This window comes from Echeneis naucrates, chromosome 21, assembly GCF_900963305.1.
Source record: "Echeneis naucrates chromosome 21, fEcheNa1.1, whole genome shotgun sequence".
In the NCBI taxonomy this organism is placed as follows: Eukaryota; Metazoa; Chordata; class Actinopteri; order Carangiformes; family Echeneidae; genus Echeneis; species Echeneis naucrates.
Window position 1 is genome coordinate 1,762,546 of NC_042531.1, and position 25,002 is coordinate 1,787,547.

Sequence of the window (25,002 nt, forward strand, 5' to 3'; positions counted from 1 at the left end):
CAATGTAAAATAGTGACAAAAAGAGAAAAACCAAACCTCCCCCCACTCTTCCTCCTCATCCATTCAGCTGCTCTGACCCAGATTCCCCGGCAGACGCCATCAGGCTCTGGATCTGACACTGGAGGAGGAAGGCAGTGGGTCTGTTGTGTGTGGAAAAGTACCAACACCAAGCAGTAAAAACACTTTATTACAAGGAAAGACACACGCCTGCAATGACTGTAATATTCATAATCCACAGAGCAGCATTTTATCATGTCTTATATAATATAATATCAAATGAATATATATATTATATATTCATATATATTCTCATGCTACAGTGTGTTGGCAGCATTTTAAGTAGCTCATTTTATTAAAGTGAAGCCAAATCAGTGAATTTTTGTCAAAGAAAGAGGCAGATGGAGAAAAAGTGCAGAAGTGTCCTTTAAATCAGAGCTAATCCTCCTCTAACCCACATCAGCCGAGAATATCGTCCTGATTCTGGATGGTTCGTGTTTTTATGTAAATGTCTGTTGGGCTCAGTTTGTAGAACAACAATAATAATAATAATAATAATAGTTTGGTGTGGTCGGAGGCTCTATCATAAATACTCCTGCCGGTCCTCCGGTGGATGGCAGCAGCGCTGCGGGCCGCCGGCGCTCTGATGCGGAGGAAGCTGCCGCTCCATCCGAGAGGAGGAGAGTCAGACGCCGACTTCCTGTGAGCTGAGCTCGGCTGTCCCCCTGCTGCCTCTCCCGGAGGCTTGTGGCTGTGCAGACCGGGGAGCAGGGAGGGCTTCGGCTCTCAGAGGCGCCGGAGGAGAGCCGAACGTGGAGGTGGATGTTTTTTTCTGCAGCGGTGCGTCCCGCTCCTGCTTCCCCGCCTTACCAGCGACCGAGAGCGGCCGCGTCGACTCGGCGGCACCGCCGCACTTAGCCTCAGCGGAGCGGGGCCGATGGCCCTGCAGCTCGGCCCGGCCTTCATCACAGCCTCCGGCCGCAGCAGCTCCCCGTGTGTCCGCTGAGGAAGAAGCCGCCGGACGGTAGAGGAGAAGCGGAGGAAGAGGCCGGCCGGGGCGCAGCAGCGCGCCGTACATGGTGCTGCGGAGCCCGGGGGGGGAGCGGAGCAGCTGCCGGAGCTGACCCAGAGATGGCTGTCCTCAAACTGGCCGACCAGGTACAGCTTAGCATGTTAGCTTAGCCCCGAACAGAACTCCCTTCTCCGCCTGCTTCATCCAGCTGTGGGCTGTTTTTGTCCCGTTGTGATGTGGAACAGAGAAAACAGCTCCATGTCCTGATTTCTGCTCCGTTAAAACCAGGACAGTCCCTAACTCACCCCTTCACCCCTTCATTCCTTCATTCTTTCATTCTTTCACCTCTTCACCTCTTCATTCCTTCATTCTTTCACTCCTTCACCTCTTCACCTCTTCACCCCTTCATTCCTTCATTCTTTCACTCCTTCACTTCTTAATTTTTTCACCTCTTCACCTCTTCATTCCTTCATTCTTTCACTCCTTCACCTCTTCACCTCTTCACCCCTTCATTCCTTCATTCTTTCACTCCTTCACCTCTTCACTTCTTCACCTCTTCACTCCTTCACTTCTTCATTCTTCCACCTCTTCATTCCTTCATTCTTTCACTCCTTCACTTCTTAATTTTTTCACTTATTCACCTCTTCATTCCTTCATTCTTTCACTTCTTCATTCTTTCACCCCTTCATTCCTTCATTCCTTCACTCCTTCACTTCTTAATTTTTTCACTCCTCCACCTCTTCACTCCTCCACTTCTTCACTCCTTCACTTCTTCACTCCTTCACTTCTTCATTCTTTCACCCCTTCATTCCTTCATTCTTTCACCTCTTCACCTCTTCACCCCTTCATTCCTTCATTCTTTCACTTCTTCACCTCTTCACTTCTTCACTTCTTCATTTTTTCACTTCTTCACCCCTTCATTCTTTCACTTCTTCACCTCTTCACTTCTTCATTCTTTCACTTCTTCACCTCTTCATTCCTTCATTCTTTCACCCCTTCACTTCTTCACTCCTTCATTCTTTCACTTCTTCACCTCTTCACTTCTTCATTCTTTCACTTCTTCACTTCTTCACCCCTTCACCCCTTCACTTCTTCACTCCTTCATTCTTTCACTTCTTCACCTCTTCATTCCTTCACTTCTTCACCCCTTCACCCCTTCACTTCTTCACCCCTTCACCCCTTCACCCCTTCACTTCTTCACTCCTTCACTTCTTCATTCTTTCCTGTCAAACATCCATCTGTAGTTTGACAGGACAGGATCCAGCTCCTCCGGGGCCGAGGGGCCCCTGCTGACCCCCCAGTTTAACTTCTCCTTCTGATGTGCAACCTGTTTTATTCACATTTGGATTATTTCTTCTCCTTACTGGATCTGAATATTTCCTACTTTCCGAGTTCTGTCTCTGTTAGGTTTTGTGTTACAGTTAACGCAGGAAGTCGGCCGCTCTGAACAATTATAACAATTATTATTGTTCATTCACCTGAATGAACGAATCTATTGTCGAGGAAAAGTTCTGTCCGAGGTAATGCTAATAAAAAAATAACTAGGTCGCAGCTTTAGAGTACATCTGTGCTGGATTTTAAATATACTTAAAGGGCCCGTGTGGTGTCTCTAGTCCATATTTCCTTGTACTCAGATGACGTGTTATCTTTTTGCCTGTCAGATGGTCGCGATCAGCTCGTAGCAAAAAAAAAAAAAAAAAAAAAAACATCTTGCATTCGGACGTTCCCTCGTCCGTTATCAGTAATGAATATTAAATACGCTGATTTAATGTTTAACACAAACCAACGCTGTGTTTCCTTCGACGACCTCCAAACCCAAACCATGAAAAATGGCTTTCTGATAACATTTTATCCCAAGGCAACATATTTCAGAGGCCCAGCAATCTCACCACAAGGTCTTTTAAGTAGCTGCTTTTTATCAGATCACATGATGCTCCTCAGCTCCGTTTGCCTTCAAGTGTTGAGAGAAATGTACAAAAACTGCACATTATTCTTTCAATTAATCAACTTATGGTCAACGGCACGGAAAAAGTACAAATTCCTCACCTTTTAGAAGCAGGAACAGAAAAATTTGGCGTTCTTTAGAGATGACGCAAATTGAAACTGGAGTTTTATGATTTTTAGATTTTTTTTTTTTTAGAATTGATTTTCCATCACTGTCTGAAAACTTAAATGTTTTTAAGTTTGAGCTACAAAACTTCAGACTGAAGCTGAAATCGGTGAATATGTGGAATATTAAATTAAAGTTAAAAAAAAAAAAACAGCAGATGAATTGAACTGTTTTCTACAAACCCTCCATGTTTCAGGCCACGAGAGGCAGAAAGCAGACTGATCATCGCTCACTATCACTGGCTAAAAAAAGGATCTTACAACAGAAGATATTCATGTGACTGACTCCTGATCAGCAAATTATAACACTGCAAAAAAAAAAAAAAAAACTTAACAAAACAACAACTTATAAACTGCTGAGCTGAGCTGCCATCATGTTATCAGCCATCATCAGCATGTTGCCTGAAAAAAAAAAAAAATGAACGGCCTGATCTGATCTGAGCGGAGTGACGAAGCTGCGTCAGATCAGAAACGTTTCTATCAGCTCGGATTATCAATGTCGCTCAATCACGAATGAAATCATCAGGTTGATTTTTATTTTATTATTATTATTTTTTTAAAGCTTCTGCTTGACTCTGTGAGTTTGCAGAAGTGACACCAGAAAGAGAAAACTGGTTCCCAAAATGAGCTGCAGAGAGCTGCATGGCGGCCCAGAGAGTCCAGAGCCGTGCTGGATCCTTTTGTCCCCCCCGGATATTTAACTATGATGCACTTCGCTTCACGCCTGAAAATATGTGTATCATCACACAAATCAGCCTGACTTTGTGTTCATTGTGTCGTTCAGTTCCTTCAATAGCTACTATAAGACATTTCCTGTTGTTGTTTTTTTTTTCAAACCTCACACAGTGTGTGTGACTTTTAACTATGAATTCAGTTTCACCTGTCAAAGAGATCAAAAAGGTCAAAAGCAGTTTTGTGCAGCAGATTAGATTTTTAAGGCTGAGCTGCATTTTCTTTTCCTTTCTTTATTTTTTCGCTGACACCGGAAGGCTTTGAAGGTAGAAGTACTCAAACAGTATGCAGAGGAAGTACAGGAAATTGTTGACTTCTGACTTTCCGCTACTGTGCACGGACAGCAAGTGTTTCTCTGCAGTGCACGTGTGCGCGAAGATTATCAGCTTTCCTTTCTTCTGTATCTCCTTTGCTTTTCTTCTTTCGTGCAGGTTTCCTGTATTGATTCCTTTGTCTGATTTAGTCAAGTGAAAGATTCAGACCTCTGCGTTTGGAGAGTGAGGGAATGAACAACATGCAGGTTGTGTTGTGGTTTTCATTGAGCTCTTTGGGCGTTGTGGCGTTGACACCAAGGCCCCTGTTACCTCTTTGTGTGCTGCATCGTAGCGACGTGACGTTTGCCTCTGGTGTGTGTCTGTGGAATGGAAGCGGGGCTAATCTGATGGAGGAAGTTTGCAGAGGGGAAATCTGTGTGCGCTGCCTGTTGTATCAACGGGGTCCAGACTCAGTTCCTTAGAAACCAGAGGTGACCCTGCAGTCAGCAGCTCTGATTGTCACGCTGTCACTGCCGAGGCGAAGGAGAAACGTTCACCGCCGTTACTGTGTGCAGAGCAACAATGAACTCTGAGGTGGCAGCTGTGCTGGTGAGCGTCAAGAGTTCAAAGATCTGAAGTCCTGACATCATCCTCAGAGTTCCCTCTCTCTCATCCAGAAGTTATTTTATCTGCATTGGAGGAAAAATGAAGTCGTTCAGTTTCCATATTTGAAATCAAAGTTGCTCCATTTGAGCAGTTTTGTGGTTTTTAAAAAGTAAACAACCACGAGTTCAGGAGCAGAGACAAAACCACAGATTCCATTAAAGGTCGGGACGGTCTGAAGGTAGACGTTAAAGGCCTTCTGTATCTGAAGGCCCGATGCCATCTGGACTCATCATCAAACCCTGCAGGATTCGCTTTCCCAAAGTGAAATCTGTTATATTTTTATTGGATTACTCAGAAAACAGTGAGCCAATCAGAAGAGGGGCTCATTAAACCGACTGTTGTGATGTCACTGACTGTTTTTTTTTTTTTTTTTTTTCAACCAAAGTGGTTTGATTGTATAACGGATTGAAAAATTGAGTAAATCTCCTGAGTGTCTGTGAGCCAATGAGCACGCAGCACGCTTGAATCAAGATGGAATTGTGCAGGTGATTGGCTGTTTATTTACTCAAATGCAACTGAGTGTGTAAAGATCCCGATGATAGAAATAAAACGAGGAAGTGACACCAGTGTTGCAGGGTAGTTGGACTTTGTTACCAGCAGCCTGATTTTTTTTATTTCCTTTACGAGTTGAACTCAACAACAAAGTCTCTGTTGGCCAGAAAAGCAAACAAATTGTGTTGTAAGATAACACAAAAAATATTACAACAAGTGACACAGTGGGGAGTTCTTTTCAAACATATTTAGACTTTAGATTTCCACTTCCACTTTCCATCTCAGGCTTTCTGTTTGAGAAACAAACTTCCTCCATTTTCACAGTTTCACTGTTCTGATTATTAATCTGTGATTGTTCGAGATGCACATTTTATAGACTGGATTTGGATAATACTTCCTGATTCAGGTTGAATATTTGCATATATTTTATAGTTGGTATCTGGAAACCTACATTTATTAAAGTTAACTTCTCAGATATGCTTTTAAAAATCTGCAGATTCGCTGGTCTGAGATTCGTCTTCTTGTTGTGTAGTCGCTGGTGTGTGTTTCAGGGACTGCTGTAATTCATGCTGTACAAACAGTTATTCTGTTATTCTACTTATTCCCCAAATCTCCTTCCCTGTCTGGTGCCAGCAGCAGCCCTCCCCAGCGCAGTGTGTGTTTTTGTGCATCTAGACTTGCTTGTTGTTTGTGAGCACGCGGAGAGAAAGGCATCGCTGCTTCTTTAAAGGCCGGCTCTCTCTTTCTCCTTCACTGCTCCCTACTCCTTACATGTGTCCTTCCTCGTTCCCCTGCTTGTCAGCTCGGCTGCAGTAGTGAGTGAAAAGGTGTGTGCTGGTCCATGTCCAGGAGGAAACGCTTCCTCAGCCGCTTTCCCTCTCCTTTCAGCCGTGTGGTTCCTCTTTGGTGACGCCTCAAGCTTCCTTCTGAGTGGCATGAGATGAATCCTGAGTGTGAGAGTAGGTGGAAGTTTCCCGGAGAAATCTCACTAACTAGAGACTGAGACCATAAACTCATCAGGAAAAGGTTTACTGAGGAGGAGGAGGGACATTTTCCCATAGACTCCAACACAACCTGGTTTCTGTTTAGAGTCTGTGGCGTCGCCCCCTGATGGCCAGTAGATAGGATGAAGGTAAAGACTTTTTTTTGAGTGAGCGTCCATTTGTATTGACCTTCTGTTATCAAACCTCGCCTCATCTCAGTAGCTTAAATTAGCTTATCTTAGCATAAAATCTTCCATAGTCTGATAAAGAAAAGGTGTTTTTGTGGAGCAGCCGGCTCAAACTGAGGGAAGTAAGTCATGAGAACTGTCTAATTTAGTTTTGGCGGTTAAACTCAGAGGCCAATAAACAGCACCGGCCTTCGAAGGCCAATCATGAGTAAGATGGTGATGTGGCATTCAAGTTAAATTCAAAGGGAGAAAAAGTGGGGAAGAGGAAGTGGTGTTGATTTTCGTGCTCCGTTTTTAAAGCAGAAGTGAAACGCTGCTCTGCGGTTCCTCTCTGTAGTTTCACAGAAGGAGAGTCGGTGCAACAGGAAGTGAGGCGAGGCCCAACGCCGCTCGATCTGATTCATCAGTAACATGTCTAACCTGCAGCCTGCAGATACTCTGACACGTTATCCGCTCTGTCTGTAAACATCCAGTGTTACTCGTTCATTTCTACGTTAAGAGGAAAAATCAAACACATTTGTGATAAATAATTAGAAAATAATTCTCTGCGTTTCACACAGCGAATGATTTTCACGTCAGTCAGAAGAGAATGAAAATCAACAGCTGGAGTTTAAAACACTTGATGTTACTTGTGCCGTCTCGTCAGTCTGAAGTATTTCTCCCTCATGTCGACGGAGGGAACTTTGTTTTGAACTCTGGTGTGCTTCTGAGCCTCTATTTACTTCATATCTGTGATCCGTGAGTGAAAATAAGGGCTCAGAGAAGCGACCTCCACACAATGTCCTCCTTTAAAGCATTTTATTTTTTTAGATCTTTATCTACTGAGGATTTTCTACAACAGCAGTGTCTCTTCCAAGAAGTGAACCGAGTCTTAAAACCTGCTGGCCGTTGGAAAGATCAGTGCAGAGAAGTACAAGACGGCTGCAACTCACCACTAAAGTAGCACAATACAAGTATGAATACAAATTACTAAGAAGAGCAGCAGAAATACCAAACAACCATAAACATACACAGAACAACGGTGAAGATACACAAACAATCTGAGACGCAACGCTGTTAAGAGGACACTCAGAAAGATGCAAAACAACAAAAAAAAAAATCACCACAAAGACACACAACGCAACCACAGGGATTCTCTCTATGTTATTGCCCAGCAGCCATTTTGTCATCTACCCTCCATCTTCATTTCATCTTTTGTAAACACGTCAGCTGAAAGTCAAGCAGCTGCTCCCCCACAAATAAAATACCCACACACAGACACAGACACACACACACCGTGGGAAGGATCACGCTCTCGTGTAACGTCCAGGAAATACTTCCTCCAGCGTGACGTTTGGCCTCCTTCAGTCTGCTTCGATCAGCTGACCGGCTGTTTTAATTGATCATGTGACACTCGGGTGTTCTTGCGTGCTGCTTCTGGTCATGTGATGCTGAGCGTCTCCGTCCTCTCTCTCCTCAGCCTCCTCTCATCCAGGCGATCTTCAGCGGAGACCCCGAGGAGATCCGGATGCTCATATACAAGTCTGAAGACATCAACGCTCTGGTGAGGACAGGCGGGACGTCCTCTGAGCCACATTAAGACCCAAAAATATGTTGAGAATCAGCTAATTCTATCTGTGACTCTGTTCTTATGCACATAATGATTTAAGAAGATCTGTTTTTTCACAATATCAGGCACTTCGAACTGTTTGGAAAACATTGCCGTCCATTCTATTATTAGGATTCAGACTCAGCATCTTATGAGATCTGAAGCAGATCAAAAGCCATCTGTAGACTTTTTTAGATTTTTATTTTCCACCACTCTTGTGAGCAGCGCTTGGTTTTAAGAAATCTAAGCCTCGACTTCACCGGCTGCTTCTGGCAGCAGCTAACACCCAAAGGGTGAGTGGAGGAAGGTCAGAGGTCAGAGCGTGTGTTTGTTTCCATCAGCTCATGTGGGTTTAAATTCATAACACATGTTGTGGACGGCCTGCTGTATTTATATGGATTTCCTGTATAGGAGGCTCCAAATGTCTCCGTCACTGTCCTCTTTAGATGAGTTCTTATTGGAGCAGCTGCAGCCCAGTCCACATATATATATATATAAAATATATTTATGTCAATGATTTGGATCCAAATATAAGTTCATAAATACGTAATTGATTCTTGGAGGAAAATCAGAGCTGTGCCGTGTCTTCACATACTGGAAAGCTAACGGAGCGACTTCCTCCTTCAGGATTCAGAGAAGCGAACTCCACTCCATGCGGCGGCCTTCCTGGGTGATGCCGAGATCACCGAGCTCCTCATCCTGTCAGGTAAACTCTGGTTCTCCGTCACATCTGGACAGCTCTTTTATTTTCTTCCTGTCACTATTTGGCCACAGCACACGAATCTCACCGATCTGTTAATGAATCGGATTTATTTTTCTGCTGCACAGTTTGGATGCATGACCTCATTGTTGGCTTTGGTCTTTTCATTGGAAATTTTTTGACCAAAAAAAAAAAAAATGCTGTGAGCTATGACTTCATCTTGTTTGATTTGGTGTTTACAACTTAAATTTAGAACCATTAGAGCTACAAATGTAAATGTTGATTTGGGAGTTTGAAGCCTTTTCTGTCTGTCCTCTGCAGGAGCTCGGGTCAACGCCAAAGACAACATGTGGCTCACCCCTCTGCATCGCGCCGTGGCATCTCGCAGCGAAGTGAGCGCACAATCACACACATGGAGAGGAACACAAACAAACACACACCTTTCTTCCTCCCTAAACAACAGCAGCAGGGCGGTGGAGGATCCCGTCTGGGACTCTGGTGTCAATGAGCCTGTTTACCTGAAAACAGAAAGCCAGCAGTCATCATTTTTTCGGCCGCTCCCTTTTGGCACTTTTACATTTTGCTCCCAGACTGAACTCCTTCAGCGAGCTTCAACCTAACTCAGTCCAAACAGGTCGTTCAACATGGCTGAGGAAGTTTAGTGGCAGCTTTGATGAACGTACTTCCCCTTTTAGTGGCTTTTCTTTTACTGTGTAGGAACGAAAGAAGTCACTGCTGAAACCTGCGTTTCACTGAATGTGAATGAAGTGTACTGATTATCAAAAAGTAATAACTATCCTCCACAAATCAAAACTGCCGGATACTGCAGAACATTTTGGCTTTTAGTTTCATTTTGATATTTTTAGGGGACGCTTGTAATGAAGCCGTGGAATATCTACAGCGGATTACAGGCTTCGTCCAGCATTTCTTCTTTGATTATTTTGCATGCTGTCCGTTTGGTTTTGGGTAGATAAGTTGCTGAAGCTTTCTCTGACACTGCTGCTTTATTCCCAGCGATTTCGCTGTAAAAACCGAATCTCACCAGAAAAGTATCTGAAGATATAAATCGTTAGTTTAGAGACTGTTTGGATGTTTTTGTTCAGTGACTGTAGTCGTGATACTGAAGGAGACGAGGCAGAGCTGTGGCTGGAAGAGAAGAAGAAGAGAGTAAATAAATCCAGAAAACAAACATCCACATTATTCCTGCAGTCTTCTGGATCCTAAACAACCATTTTAAGCAGAGAAACACACACAGAAAGTAAAAGTATCAAAAATGATTCAAAACATTTTTGTCTTCTTCAGGAGGCGGTGCGAGTTCTGATCCGCCACTCAGCCGACGTCAATGCTCGGGACAAGAACTGGCAGACGCCACTTCACGTCGCCGCGGCCAACAACGCGCTGCGATGTGCCGAGGTCATCATCCCGCTGCTGAGCAGTGTCAACGTGTCGGACCGCGGCGGACGCACCGCCCTGCACCACGCCGCCCTCAATGGCCACACCGAGGTACGGAAGCTTCCTGTCAGCAACATGCAACTGTTTGCATCACTTCCTGCAGCGCGGCGTCCACTTCCCTCTCAGCTCAGTGTAGCTCACCGACGAACAGGCTGTGATGTAACCGCCCCTTTGTGTTATTTTGGGCGAGAGGCTCGGTTGAAGGAAACAGGTGGGCGAGTGCAGCTGCACCATCGGGGCGATTAAGTGGGCTGTTCATTTGGAAACGCTCCTTGTCTCAGATAGTATCATTCACAAATGTGCCGGATCTAAAATTAACAATGAGAGGCGGCAGATTTCTGAAGCCGAGCTGAATGGACCGCTCTCCTATTTTCATTTGACAGCCTTGTTTATGTAACATTTGAGCCAAGTGACGAGGTGTATTTACAACAGCGTTATGTAAAAACATTCATTCCTCCTCTCCCTCAGATGGTGAACCTCCTCCTCAGTAAAGGCGCCAACATCAACGCCTTTGATAAGAAGGACGGCCGAGCGCTGCACTGGGCGGCTTTCATGGGTACGACACAAACACTGAGTTTGTCATGCTTTTTCTTTTTCTGTGATCAGATACAAGTATTTGGAAGAATGTGGCGCATTGTGAGTCACCTAAAACTCATATGAGAGTAACACCGGAGGTGAAAGCATCGCACTGCAAATACCTTTCAGTAGCTCGGAGGGTTTTAATGATGGAGGACTCAAACTAACCACCCAAAACAACACATTCCGGTTCTGGCTGTAAAATGACCCGAATTTCAGGTTTTCCTAATTTGACCTTTTTTGACTAAATTAAAAGGCTTTACTTGAAATTAAAGCAGCATTCGGAAGTTTTAGCTGATCGTGGACAAAATAAATCACCAGCACTAATGTGTCATGACTGATAAATATCAACACACAAACACAGATTTCTATCTGTGACCCGGTCTCTTGTCCGCCCCCTGCAGGTCATTTGGACGTGGTGTGTCTTCTGGTGAGTCAGGGGGCAGAGATCAGCTGTAAGGACAAACGGGGATACACTCCCCTCCACACGGCGGCCTCCAGTGGACAGATCGCCGTCGTCAAACATCTGCTCAACTTGGCCGTGGAGGTCCGAGCCCACGCAGACACACACAGACACACACAGACACACACAGACACGGGTTTGTCCTGTGGTACTGGTGAGGACTCGTATTCCTTAGGTGCATAACGAGGACGGGTCAAAATGTCGGATGGATGAGCTCAGTCCGACACACACACACGCTCATCTGCGGCCTCGTTGTGTTTCACACTTCAGGAAAATAACACACTCCCTGTTTAACTGACACAATGGCACTTATTGTGTACTCATTCACAAGAGGGGACACACGTCTCTCATTGTCTCTGACACAACTCTGACACACACACACAGAACTTGTTTTCTTTCTGCCGACAGATAGACGAGTCCAACGCCTTTGGGAACACGGCGCTCCACTTGGCCTGTTTTAACGGCCAGGACGCCGTTGTCAACGAGCTGATCAACTACGGCGCCAACGTCAGCCAGCCCAACAACAAGGGCTTCACCCCGCTGCACTTCGCCGCCGCCTCCACTCACGGAGCGCTCTGCCTGGAGCACCTCGTCAACAACGGGGCCGACGTCAACGTGCAGGTGCGCCGGTTTCATGGGCCGATCTTCGCTGGGGACGTGACTCATGATGATGTCGTCACTTCTGTCCGGTGTAAACTGGATTCTTGCCCCCAGCTGTTTGACGTTTTTACAGAGCAGGGAATAAATTAAGACATTTTACTGGTTTAGTTGGATATTTGACTCCCAAAATGAACAATTCTATCATTAGAAATGATCCCTGTCCACCTTAGAATGAAGATAATTGTTGCTTGCAGCCTCGGAGGTCACGAAAGCTGCGTCTCAACCAACATCTGCTGTGTTTTCAGAGTCGGGACGGGAAGAGTCCTCTTCACATGACGGCAGTTCACGGACGCTTCACTCGCTCCCAGACTCTGATCCAGAACGGTGAGACCTGGAGGGCCGGTCCTCCCTTCACCTCCCCAGTGCCGCCGCTGGTTTTGGCTGGATTTGATGACTTTACCAATCAGCCAGAAGCTCCAGCAGATAATAACTGATCTCCTTTACTTCGTAGCACTTCTCCTCTTTCCTCTTATTGCTCGCTCACTCATCCTTCTGCCCTTCCTGCCCTCTGGTGTTTTCCTTTGCCTGCTGGGGCCTCTTGGTCAGGTCATGTTTGTAAATGAGAATCAGTTCTAATGTGTATTTTATATATATTCTATAAAGTCTATAAATAAAATAAAAGGCCTTGTTGCACTCGGTTGCATGTTCTGACTTCGGACTGACGTTTTATTTCAGGTGGGGAGATCGACAGTGTGGATAAAGACGGTAACACCCCTCTTCATATCGCTGCCCGCTACGGACACGAGCTCCTCATCAACACGCTCATCACGAGTGGAGCGGACTGCACGAGGTTTGACCTCTTTCCCCACTTTGTGTCAGATTCCCACGACGATATGATGCACAGCTAAAGGCTCTCTTTTCTCCGAAGGCGCGGAGTCCACGGGATGTTTCCTCTCCACCTGGCAGCTCTGAACGCTCACTCTGACTGCTGCCGGAAACTGCTGTCCTCAGGTAGCACAGTTTTCTTAGCCTGGCACTGACCTGCCAGTTTATTAGGTACACCTGCCTAACACTGTAATCTGTTTCATTTTTGTTGAAAGTGTTTTAGAAAGCAGCTGATTTGTTTGTTTGTTTTTTTGGGGGAAATTATCTGCTCTAACTAACTAAAGTTAAAAATCCCACTTCACTTTGAAAACCACATTAGTTTGCGCAGTTTTTAATTCTAAATAGGAAAATTAGTTGTTAGCTGAGATTTATTTATAAGCTAGCTTTGAATTTTCTGCCTTTCCCCTCAAAAGTTAAGCTTTTTGTTCAGGTTTTTTTTTTTTTTAGCTTAGCTAGGTGGAAGCTTTTAGTGACAAAAGGTCAAACTGGTTCATGTGAGTGTCATAAACGTTAACAAATTTAAAAGCTGCTTGTTATTTCTAACTTAGCTGACGTTTTTCTGAGAGCTCTTGAATCCGTCTGGACATTTGCTTCTTTATTCGTGGGTCTGTTACGTCTCAGCATCGTCTTGGAGTGTGATTCTCTGGGAGGTTTTAGTTTAGTTTTTTTTGTTTATTTGTTTTTTGCTCCTGATGGTGAATTCCTCCACAAGCACACTTGTTCAACTCCGGCCAAATTCAAATCACACTGTTCCAGAAACAGACAAGGCCTCACTGAGTCCAATTACTGGCTGATGGGACGGCAGTGTGTGTGAGTGTCTGCTGAATGCTCCTCTCAGAGCGTCGACACTCGTAGCTCAAATCTTGTTTACATCTGAAAAGTTTCCTTGTTGATCTTGGCAGTGAAATTATTTGCCTTTCTGCTCATCCTGCATACATTGTTTGGTCCTTAAAGCGTGTTTTCCAACGCAGAAGAGGAAAGACCGGTATATTAAACAAAGTGAAGTAGGGGAAAGACGACGGTCCTCTCTGGCTCCGGATCCCCTTTCACGATTTAACTGGAGCCTGGCGCTCGTGGCTGGAGGCGAGGAGGAGGAGGATGAACCTCCACATGTGGCTCTGCTGAGTTGCGAACAACAAAGAAGTCATTTTCATGTGCTCGGGCCTCGTGCAGCTGCAGCGGAGCGTCTGGTCGGTTCAGTTTGAGTTTTGTGTTGCGCTGCATGAAGATAAACATTTAAGAAGCCGACAGCGTTGATGGTGTTTTGTAATTTAGTCCTGTTTGAGACACACACTCTGGTATGAACAGAAGCTGCACTCGTTAATGTGTTCGACCCCACAATAGCCACAGTTAACCTTTTGTCTGTCTGTGTTCGTGGAATTAACGCCCATAAACCTGTCACAGACGACGACAGAAGTTTCCTTCAGTGTCCAACCAACTCATGAATAGATTAGTTATGTTTACATCCAGGGGGATAAAAACAGGAAATGCTGGAAGCCACGCCAAAATGTAAACAGATGTATGTGAAAATAACAAGCTGTGGCTCAGAGCTAAGTCGCTAACTCTGAGAAACCTCATAGATTATTTAATGAATCACAATCAGAATATGAAAGTGTCACAATCATTTGAATGTTTGCAGTCTTGACTAAACACACTCCTTAATTCTCTCTCAGATCTTTGTATCTGTCTGCACTTTCCCAGACTGTCTGATGGTCTTTGTGTCCTCAAGCATCACCTGACCTTCTCTGTTTTCTCCCCCACCTGCTGCACTAACACCTGTGTCTCTCTGCCCTCCCCCTTCCTGTCATCTCTCTTCTTCTTCTGCTGTGGTGACTGCTGCTGCTCCTCTGTGTTGTCTGGCCTCCCTTCGTCTTCCTGCGGCGTCCCCCCTCCCCCCTCCGTCAGGTCGGAGGTTTAGCATTATGTGTAACGACTCGGTCCTGTCCGCAGGCTTCCAGATCGACACCCCCGACAGTCTGGGCAGGACCTGCCTGCACGCCGCCGCCGCCGGAGGGTGAGCGCCGCTGAAACAGTGTTTTACTGACATTTGGCAGAAACATGAGCAGAATATTTTCCAGCAGCATTGACAGCACGGCATGATGGGACACGTCGGATATATAACATCACATCATACTCTTCATGATGCATCATGATAGAAGGCGATTTCAAATATGATACATCATTTGCGAATATATTGCATATATTATATATATTTAGACAATTTAGTGCTTTCCTTTGTGTTATTAAGGGGCCATAACTGTGATTGCTTCCAGTCTGAATGTTTATTTCTTCTTCAGTAATGTGGAGTGTGTAAAGCTGCTCCTCAGCAGCGGAGGAGACCACAACCGGAGAGACAACTGTGGCAGGTAACATGGTTGGTTTAATATGCTGATGAATTGATTTCATGATTTATGAGTTTGGACACTAATGATTTGTTTTTAATGCCAAAATCCCCAGGACCCCCCTCCACTACGCTGCAGCCAGCCGTCACTATCAGTGTCTGGAGACTCTGGTGGGCTGCGGCACCGCCATCAACGCCACCGACCAGTGGGGACGCTCCGCCCTGCACTACGCCGCTGCCTCAGACCTGGACAGGAGGTGAGGGGCCAGGGGCCGGGGCCAGGGGCCGGAGGAGGGGGACTTCAGTTCAGTCACAGTTTCACAAGAACAAAGAGTCATGCTAACATGAAAACCTGTCAGGGTTTGTTAACATTTTTATATAAATGTGATTAATTAGACAGCAGGACAAAAATATAAACGTCCTGTGTTTAAAAATGAACGTTCATTCTGCCGAAAAGTGAAATTATCTTCATGGATTATCACATTTCACAGCCGGCTGATATGATTAACAAGGAGAAGAAAGCCGAAGTTCTTTTGTTTCAAAACTTTTGGAGGATCAAACGTTTTAAATGAAAACGTGAGACATTTCTGCAAAATTTCCTGACAAAGCTGATGTTTAATCACGTTGTGTGTGTGTGTGTGTGTGTGTGTGTGTGTGTGGAATAAAGTTTTCGTTTTCAAGGTATTTAATTTGGTAAAATGGTAGGAAAAGGAAAATACACAAGTGGAGAGCATCAGGTTTGGACAGAAAGTTGAAATCTGACTGAGTATCTCACCGCCTGTTGCCACGTATAGACACCTGATGGATCCCGCCTCACTGTTGTCGTGGTAACCACAGGTCACATCTCTGCAGGCGACGCTGCGGCTGAACTCTTTCCAGAGTCGCTCATCTTAGTTTGTTCTTCTGCAGGAGAGACGCTGAATGTTCTTACCCTCCTTTGTCTCCCCCGTCCTCCCCCCTTCACAGGCGTCGTGTCGCTCTGGAGCCGGAGAGCGAAGGAGTTCAGGCAGAGAGAGAGAAGGAGGCGGCGCTGTGAGTCCAACACATTTGTGTTGAACACTCATGTTCAGCACATGTCACCTTTTTATTGTTTCTGCGTTTCGTCTCTCTCATTTACGTCAAAATCACATTCTGCTGATTTTTGTCAAAGTCACAGCAAAAAACAAACAAATAAATTAATTTAAAAAATCAACGTAACAGCAAGAAATTACAAGCTGGATAAGACTGGACAATCAGATCTTCATCTCCAGTTCGAGTGACATTTATAAACATACAAAGAAAAAGCAGATGTTTGAGTGTGAGTGAGCGAGTGAGTCTGCTCATGTGTGTGCTGTTGTGTTTGTGCTCCAGATGTTTGGAGTTCCTGCTTCAGAGCGGAGCGACGGCCTCGCTGAAGGACAAGCAGGGATACAGTCCGGTCCACTACGCCGCCGCCTACGGACACCGCCACTGTCTGGAGCTGGTCAGTTTGTCCACCAGGAGGAGACTGCGCTGTTGTGTTGTTGTTGTGTCGTCTGAGTGTTTCCTCTGCAGCATCAGAGGTGGAAGCTGCTGAACCTGCAGGACGAACTGTAACATGTTTATCTGAAGATTTTGCCGCCACCGCTCAGATTCTCTCTGCTCGTCCTCCGGACTCCGCTCTTCTTCTGTCGGAGCCTTCTTAGTGTTTCCTGCTGCACTGTGGCCGGTACCTGTGTCTTTAACCAGAACACACAAACCTGAGCGGTCAGCAGAGGACGGGAGGACGTCGTTACTGTTTCAGATCTCATTTAGAGAACCTTTGAAATCAGAAAATTCAAAAATGTAGACTTTTTGTCCTCCTCTCAGCACATCAGGTCTAAGAAGAGGTGGCAGCATTCAAACGTTCACGGCTTCACTTCAGGCAGCTAAAACCTGCTGATGTATTTTTAAACAGAAGCAGCTTCTTCATGTTTGATAAGTTGAAACAGGACTCGGGACTTTTCCTAATCTGTTTGTGTGTTTTGTGCTGTTGTTGTTGTTGTTGTTGTGACTCACAGCTGCTGCACAGAGACGACGGTCACCACGATGACCCTGAATCTCCGAGCGCCAGGAGCCCGCTGCACCTCGCCGTGAGTCCTCGGTGTCTCAGAATCTGAGAAGTTGAGTGAGTGAGGTTTCTGGTTTTGGCGTCAGTGTGTTTGTGTCGTCTCAGGCGTATCACGGCCACGCTCAGGCCCTGGAGGTGCTGCTGCAGGGGGAGCGGGAGGTGGACCAGGGGGACGAGGTGGGCCGGACCCCTCTGGCCCTTGCTGCCCTTCGGGGCCACACCGACTGCGTGCACACCCTCCTCAGCCAGGGGGCGTCGCCGCGCACCACCGACACGCAGCACAGACGCACCCCCGTACACCTGGCAGGTGCGTTCAGGCTCCGCCTCCAGTTGTTTGGCTGTTGCTGTATGTGCACTTTTGGCCTCTTTCAGTGAAATCTAAAGAGGATGCTGAAGCCAATCAGGTCTAAGAATCACTGAATTATTTCCCTTCACCAACCGAAAACGATTCACAGGATATTCAGATTTTTTTTTAAATCAGACTTTTTACTTCTCTGCTAACGTCACAGAACATTTTTGATTTATTTAGCAGCAGACATTATTATTCACTTCACCTCCGACTCAGATCGAAGACTGACAGAAAATAAGAGTATGAACAGGAAGTCCTCATTCATAATGATAACAATCGCACTCTTTTCCTTTCAGTCTGGTTTCAGCTGGTTGATTTGGTTGTTTTCTGTCCCTGCAGTGATGAACGGTCACACCACCTGTGTGCGGCTCCTGCTGGATGAATGTGACGGTGCAGACCTGGTGGATGCTGCTGACTCTCAGGGACAGTGAGTGAGCGTCTCTTGTTGCGTTTCTTCCTTTTCCTCTCCTGTCGCTTCATCGGCCTTGTCCTCGCCTCCAGGACTCCTCTGATGCTGGCGGTGGCCGGAGGTCACGTCGACGCCGTGTCGCTGCTGCTGGAGAGGGAGGCCAACGTCAACGTGGCCGATAACCACGGCCTCACCGGGCTGCACCTGGGGGTGAGCGAGAGGCCCAAACATTTATGATGAAACGTTTGAAAATGGCGGCGGCAGGTAAACCTGAGTCCTGCGGTGCGTCCCGCTCTCTGCAGCTGCTGTGCGGTCAGGAGGAGTGCATCCAGTGTCTGTTGGAGCAGGAAGCTTCCGTTTTGCTCGGCGACTCTCGGGGTCGTACGGCCATCCACCTGGCCGCCGCGCGAGGCCACGCCTCCTGGCTGAGTGAGCTGCTGAGCATCGCCTGCTCCGAGCCGCCGGCCCTCCCGCCGCTCAGAGACCACAGCGGATACACCCCCCTGCACTGGGCCTGCTACTACGGTCAGCCGTGTTTATTTCACTTTTGTACATATCCTGACGCGCTGTGATGTCACAGGTCGGTTTGGGAGGCTCGAGTTTCTAATTTGTCCATCAGCCAACTTTTTTCCCGACCAATTTGTAGGAGGTGGATCTGTCCTGATTGGGTGGTACAGTCTGTCTCACACTGTAGCCCCGCCCCCTGTTTCTGATTAGACCAGCTCTGGATTTACATTTTAAGCATTGATGTGACTTCAGTTAAACCCCATTTTGTGTGTGTGTGTGTGTGTGTTTGTGTGCAGGTCAGGAGGGTTGTGTTGAGGTGCTGCTGGAGCAGAAAGGATGTCGCTGTATAGACGGGAACCCGTTCACCCCCCTGCACTGTGCTGTGTAGGTCACACAAGTGTTGTTGAGTTTAAAAAAGCGGATGAGCGATTTGTTTGGCTTTGTGAGTTTGTTGTCACAGTTTAATTATTATTCTAATTATTCAGTCACTTCCTGTTTGTGTTGACTTGAACAGGGTGAATGATCACGAGTCGTGTGCGTCTCTGCTGTTGGAGGCGATGGGCGCCGACATCGCCGGCTGTAAGGATGCCAAGGGCAGGTGTGTGAGTGTGTGTGTGTGTGTGTGTGTGTGTGTGTGTGTGTGTGAGAGAGAGAGTGTGTGTGTGTGTGTGTGAGCGTGAGTGAGTGTGTGTGTGTGAGTGTGTGTGTGTGTGTGTGTGTGTGTGTGTGTGTGTGTGAGTGTGAGTGTGTGTTGATTCCACAGCACTGGCACAGTGTCTTAACTCCTCCCCCTCTGCTGCAGGACTCCCCTTCACGCCGCCGCCTTCGCCGGCCACGTGGACTGCGTTCAGCTGCTCCTGTCACATGACGCGCCTGCCGATGCCGTGGACCAGTCGGGTCGCACGGCGCTGATGATGGCGGCAGAGAAGGGCAGGGTCAGCGCTCTTGGTACGGAGACTAATCGCTGCACTTTCATTAGTTTCAGGACTTCCGGTCAAGTTTTGTTCATCTTCGTTGTGTCTTCTGCTGCAGAGCTGCTGGTCACCAGCGCCAACGCCAAACTCAGTTTGACAGACAGAGACGGAAACACCGCCCTGCACCTGGCCTGCAGCAACGTGAGTGTCCTTTTGTCTCCAGAGTCTGGGATCAGGTCTGGGATCCAGGGTCTGGGATCAGGTCTGGGATCCCGGGTCTGGGATCAGGTCTGGGATCAGGGTCTGGGATCAGGTCTGGGATCAGGTCTGGGATCCAGGGTCTGGGATCAGGTCTGGGATCAGGTCTGGGATCCAGGGTCTGGGATCAGGTCTGGGATCCAGGGTCTGGGATCAGGTCTGGGATCAGGTCTGGGATCAGGTCTGGGATCAGGTCTGGGAAGGGAAAACCTGGAGAACACACAACTTCCCAAAAAGGCCGTCAGTTTTAACAGTTTTTTGTTTTTTTTTAGCTGAAACATTTAGTCAGTTCACATTTTCTATTTTAAGCACCTTCTAAATAAAACAGGTCAAAGACACTCTGGGGAAAAACTTCCTTTTATGATTCTAAACCAGAAATATATTTTCTCGTGGTCTTTTGAGGAGAGAAATGTAAGTTTAACAGGTTTTACTGACTCGCTGTTTCTCTAAAATCAAACTCAAAACGTTTTTTTAGTGACATTGCTGCTCAGAGCAGGAAGGAAAAACATTTGAGTCTGTGATGTGGTTTTCCTCTGGACCCGCTGTGACCCGGCGTCTCGTCCTCACAGGGGAAGGAGGACTGTGTGTTGCTGATTCTGGAGAAACTTTTGGACACGACGCTCATAAATGCCAAGAATGCTGCGCTGCAGACGTGAGTCTCTAAATCCTTCGACAAAGAGGGACACATTTGATTGTACAGTTCTGAAAATGTGCTTTATTTTTCTGCTCCGTCACGTCAGTCCGCTCCACCTGGCGGCTCGCAGCGGTCTGAAGCAGGCGGTCCAGGAGCTGCTGTCCCGAGGAGCCAACGTCCAGACGGTGGATGAGAACGGTAGGATGGTCCGGTCCGGTCCGGTCCAGGCTATAGCTGCATGTCAGCATGATTGTTGTCTGCCTCAGCATGAAGTGGACACTGAGGCGTGTTTGCTGTCTTTATCAGAGTTCCCCCCGTCAGAGACTGTAAATGAGGTGTTTTTGCCAGATTTGGCTTTTCTTTTTACGACAGAAATGATTCAGAACGACAAAGTTTCCCCAGACGAGCCACTTAATGACATAAAAACTTTTATTAATAATCTGTAATAATAATTTAATTAGAACATTCCCCGACTCATGAAACAGCTCAGTCAAAAGGACCAAAACTGCTCTCAGCTCATCTCAGAGCGACGGTGGGAACTCTGACTGTTTCCCGCTTGTTTGTTGTTTCCTTTCAGTCCAACTGAAACTTTTTAAACGATGGTCCGTCTCGGATTATAATCTCATCGACTCGTTTATTGTCGTGACTTCAGTCGGACTTGAATGTGTTTGTGGTGATGTCATCACAGTCCCCCCCCCCCCCCCCCATATGTACGCTGGCTGGACACTAATGGAATGCTGCTCCGTCCCTCCTTTTGTCTTCTGCTCCTGTTTCTGCTTCGCCTTCCCTGCTTCCTCCATGTCTACGTCTCGCCCCCCTTCCTCCTTCCTCTCCTCCTTCCTCTCCTCCTTCCCTTCCTCCTTCCCTTCCTCCTTCCCTTCCTCCTTCCTCTCCTCCTTCCTCTCCTCCTTCCCTTCCTCCTTCCCTTCCTCCTTCCTCTCCTCCTTCCCTTCCTCCTTCCTCTCCTCCTTCCTCTCCTCCTTCCCTTCCTCCTTCCCTTCCTCCTTCCCTTCCTCCTTCCCTTCCTCCCTTTCTCTCTGTCTCTCTACCTCAGGTCTGACCCCTGCTCTGGCTTGTGCTCCTAGCAGAGAGGTGGCTGACTGTCTGGCTCTCATTCTGGCTACCATGATGCCTTTCTGCTCCCCTTGCAGCTCCGGGGCTCCCTCCCCAGGCTCCCTGCTGAGGCAGCTGCCCCACCAGGGGGGCAAAAGCCCGGCCGTCGGCCCTCGGGGGCCACGCAGCCCCAGGAACCCCTCCGGACCCTCCAGCGAGGGAACCACAGAGAACGACTCCGAGGACTCGGAAACTTTCTGACCCCGACTCGCCGCCCTCCCACCTCCAGCCGTGCACCTGAACGCCTCACGCCACCCCCCCACTCTGCAGGTGGAGGTGTAGCGACCTGGTCGTGATGCCGTGCAGATGTTTGCAGCTGTGGAGCCGAGTGTTCAACATCAAATGAGCCGATAATCACATCGATAAATTAGGGAAATTACACAAATAGAATCTTTGATTAGTAAAATAATTAAACTGAATATTTTCACTTGTTATTATAAGAATATAGTTATTTCATCTTTAAGATTGTTAAGCTGCATTATTACATAATTATCATTTTAATTATCAATTATCGAAAAAAAAAAAACAAACACCAAACTCGCCGGTGTTTTAATTTCATTTAAACACCGTATCAATAGATGGTCGCTGACACGTCAGTGTAAAAACCAAATTTATTCCCTTTTTCAAATGAATCTGCTGAAAATGTGTTCTTCATGGATCACAGGCTGATAGTTCCAAAATCTAAAAGTGCGAGTACCTCAAATGACTTGAATTTATTTGTGTGATTATTCGTTTTTCATTTGATTCCTGTTGAACATCTGCGGCTCCGTCAGCGTCTTCATGTTGGGAACATGTACAGAACCAACGTCCCTCCGACTCCAGGCTGGAGGCTTCGGGCCTTTTTCCAACCCCCCCCCCCCAGGATGGGAGCTGCCTCACTGCCACAGACACGATAAGCTGCTCCCTGCGACCGTGGCTGAAGGAGGAGGATTCAAATCCAGATCAGGTTTGGTTCTGGTCCTGGTTCTTTGGTCTGCATGCACCACGGTTCGTTCTTTCTACTCACGGGTGCTTAAATCCAAACCGACCTCGGTACTTCAGTCTCTGGCGGTGCACCTCTGAGACTCCTTTTGTGTTTGTTTTTTGTTTTCTTCCTTAAAAAAATTTTAAATAATGGTAATGATAACGATTTTAAAAAAAGCCATTTTTAAAAGTTTGTACAAAATGAAGTAGATTATTAAGAGAGCTGCGTGTAATTTGAACCTTTTTATGATTTTTGGCTTCTTGTTGTACCAAATATTGAAAACACAACAAGGTACGACAAAGCAGCCGAGCTGGTTTTTACACAAGTGAAGCACAAACTTGGATTTGACGAACTGCGGCTGAATGTGAAGGACTCGGAAGATTCAGCAGGAAACAGGATGTCGCTGTGGGAACATCTCAGCTCCTCCATTCAACTCAAACTGAAACTTTTTCAGCTCAAACTTTTAATTTGATGTATTATTATTATTATTATTATTATTATTATTAATAATAATAATAATAATAATAATAATAATTCATTCCTTATCAGCCGTCTCATACGAGGCGTGTTAGAAAAAATTGAAATTCAACAAAGTATTTTCTGAATGGTTGAAGTGGATCAGTTTCTGGGGAACCTGGGATGAGCCTGCTGCTGGACACAACAGGGTTTGTGACTGAAGAATCAGATTTATGCATTTTTTCCTCCGGCACCGACTGGACTCCATGCTGGCCGAGGAGCAGCTGAGCCTCATTTTCCCGCCTTTAAATGTCCAATCACGAAAGCCCAGATTCTCCATGACGACCAAATCCAATCTTTTGAGTCTCCTCGGTTTTTTGTGGGATTGATAATTTCAGACATGATGGTACAAATACTGCCAGCACTTAAATGTAAAGTAACACAGGGCCTTGACCTCCCCCTCCGCCCCCCCAGCTACGTGCCATCGTCTCAAACGTGTCCAGTGCCTTGATGTTTTTTGTTTTTTTTTTTTAAATTTGGCTTCATTTCCATCACATCCTGTTAGTGGAGGGTCATTTTATTGTCAGTTCACCACAATTATAAAGAAACTTTTCAGGCCTTGTAGGTTTGTTCAGGTTTTGAGAATATTAAGGAATCTTGTTACAAAACAGAAAAGACCTGACGGTGACAGTGTAGTTCCAAAAGTTGAGCAATAACTGTTCAGACGATGTGGAATAAAAAAGATAAAGTTAAATTGACTTGGTTGAAGAGTAACATTAGTTATTCAGAATAATCCAGAGCTCACATTTTCATGATTGCTGGTATTTTCATTGAGAATAAATATTTGATGGTCAGAAAATTAATTCTCTTAATATTTTATAAAAATATTAATACAATTTTTGTTTTATTTCAGATTTTAAACACATCTTGACACGGTCATTTGGGGCTTGGGGACATTTGATTTGATTGAAATTGTCACATGTCCCAATAATTTAGCTTTATTTTGTAATTGTGATGGACTGAGCATCAGGTGAGGAAGACTCCTGATGCTGAGGTCGATGTCTCACTTCACTGTTTTCTCTCTTTCTGTGTCTAACTGTCACCAAATCAAATGAAAAACAAAACAGTGTGTTAGTTATTCTCTTCATATGAAATAAACCTTTTTAAAAACAGCCCCAAAATATGTAATCTTATTAGAAAACAGCTGGAGACTCTTTTGAGCTGCTGATTAATTAAAACTCATTCAGCGCTTTAGTGTCGGTCATTAACTGTTTCAGTCGTTTTGACAGCTAAAGGATTGGAACTTGTTGGTTTTGGTTTCTTCATGTGTTTTGTTGATAAGAAAACAAGTTCAGCCTTATCCCTTTGCGTTGGTGTGTGTGTGTGTGAGTGTGTTAGCGTAGGTACTGATATTAAAATGCTTTTGTATATAATGTTGACTTAAAGCTTCATATGGAAAAAAAACACCTGATGACAGAATGAAGTCTCCATCCTGAAAGTGCTGTTTTTGTTTTGTTTTTTTTGTTTGTTTTTTTGCTGATGTCTTCAGGACAGATTGTGTATAATATTAATGAATTTATTTGGAGTTGAAATTGAAATCCCTGTTAGCTGCAGTTAGATCGAAACAAAGACGTCATGAGAAGCACATGTTGGTAACAAGCACAGTTTTTTCTGCCTCTACTGTCCCTGCTGAGACTGAAACTGTCTGCCAGTATTATTATTATTATTATTATTATTATTATTATTGCTGTTGTTGTTGTTGTTGTTGCGCCACCAGATGAGCTTCACCTGTCCTGACAATCGATTTGGTCATGTCTGATTTTCATACCAGTTCCTGATGCAGTAGGACACGCTGAGGGTCTGTCAGCTTCCTTTTGTTTTATAGAAACTGTGCAATTATAAAAAAACAAAAAAAAACCCCCAAAAGTGTTTGTATTTACTTTTCACTGTTTTTGTTGTTTGGTTTTCTTTTTATTGTCCAGTGAAGATATTTTTTTGTGCTAAGATTTTGTGTCAGTTACACCTCCTTTCTGCAGCTCAAGAACAAAAAAAAAAAGTTATTTAAAATCAGTACTTGTTTTAACGGTTGAAAGAAATTATTTCCAATCAATTTGAATGTTTCTATTTTAAATATTTCGATGATGCAGCTTTAATCGTGCTCCTTTCAGAATATTTCTTCAGTAATCAGAAACAGCTGTAAGTATCAGTGGTAAACTTTAGTCATGTGGTGGTCAGTCGTTCTCTCTTCATTGATCATGTCTCCCATTAACACCAAAGAAACGAACACTGTTA

At 45.6% G+C, this 25,002-nt stretch overlaps 1 protein-coding gene across 2 annotated transcripts; it reads left to right on the top strand.

The window, feature by feature from the left end:
• The first annotated feature begins 678 nt into the window (after nt 1–678).
• ankrd44 (ankyrin repeat domain 44) lies at nt 679–24,627 on the top strand. 2 transcript variants are annotated; one of them, XM_029530704.1, is made up of 28 exons: nt 679–1,155; nt 7,893–7,976; nt 8,649–8,727; nt 9,043–9,113; nt 10,024–10,224; nt 10,642–10,729; nt 11,154–11,296; nt 11,621–11,833; nt 12,118–12,196; nt 12,548–12,662; nt 12,741–12,823; nt 14,603–14,711; nt 14,995–15,063; nt 15,155–15,295; nt 16,005–16,070; nt 16,389–16,500; nt 17,057–17,128; nt 17,212–17,413; nt 17,795–17,882; nt 17,957–18,074; nt 18,167–18,389; nt 18,668–18,755; nt 18,886–18,969; nt 19,174–19,319; nt 19,404–19,486; nt 20,113–20,195; nt 20,284–20,375; nt 21,232–24,627. In XM_029530704.1, the coding sequence occupies exons 1-28, from the start codon at nt 1,129–1,131 to the stop codon at nt 21,489–21,491; spliced, it is 3,219 nt and encodes a 1,072-aa protein (XP_029386564.1). In that variant the 5' UTR covers nt 679–1,128; the 3' UTR covers nt 21,492–24,627. The 2 variants fall into 2 exon arrangements, with proteins under 2 accessions (XP_029386564.1, XP_029386565.1); XM_029530705.1 differs by having other exon boundaries at nt 680–1,155; nt 21,329–21,496.
• The last annotated feature ends 375 nt before the right edge of the window (nt 24,628–25,002 follow it).

Excerpts from the sequence above, each read along its gene's own strand:
- ankrd44 (XM_029530704.1), top strand. The coding sequence starts at position 1,129 with ATGGCTGTCCTCAAACTGGCCGACCAG. Across the intron at positions 15,064-15,154 it reads CGGAGAGACAACTGTGGCAG|GACCCCCCTCCACTACGCTG; the intron begins GTAACATGGTTG and ends CAAAATCCCCAG. Across the intron at positions 18,390-18,667 it reads GCACTGGGCCTGCTACTACG|GTCAGGAGGGTTGTGTTGAG; the intron begins GTCAGCCGTGTT and ends GTTTGTGTGCAG.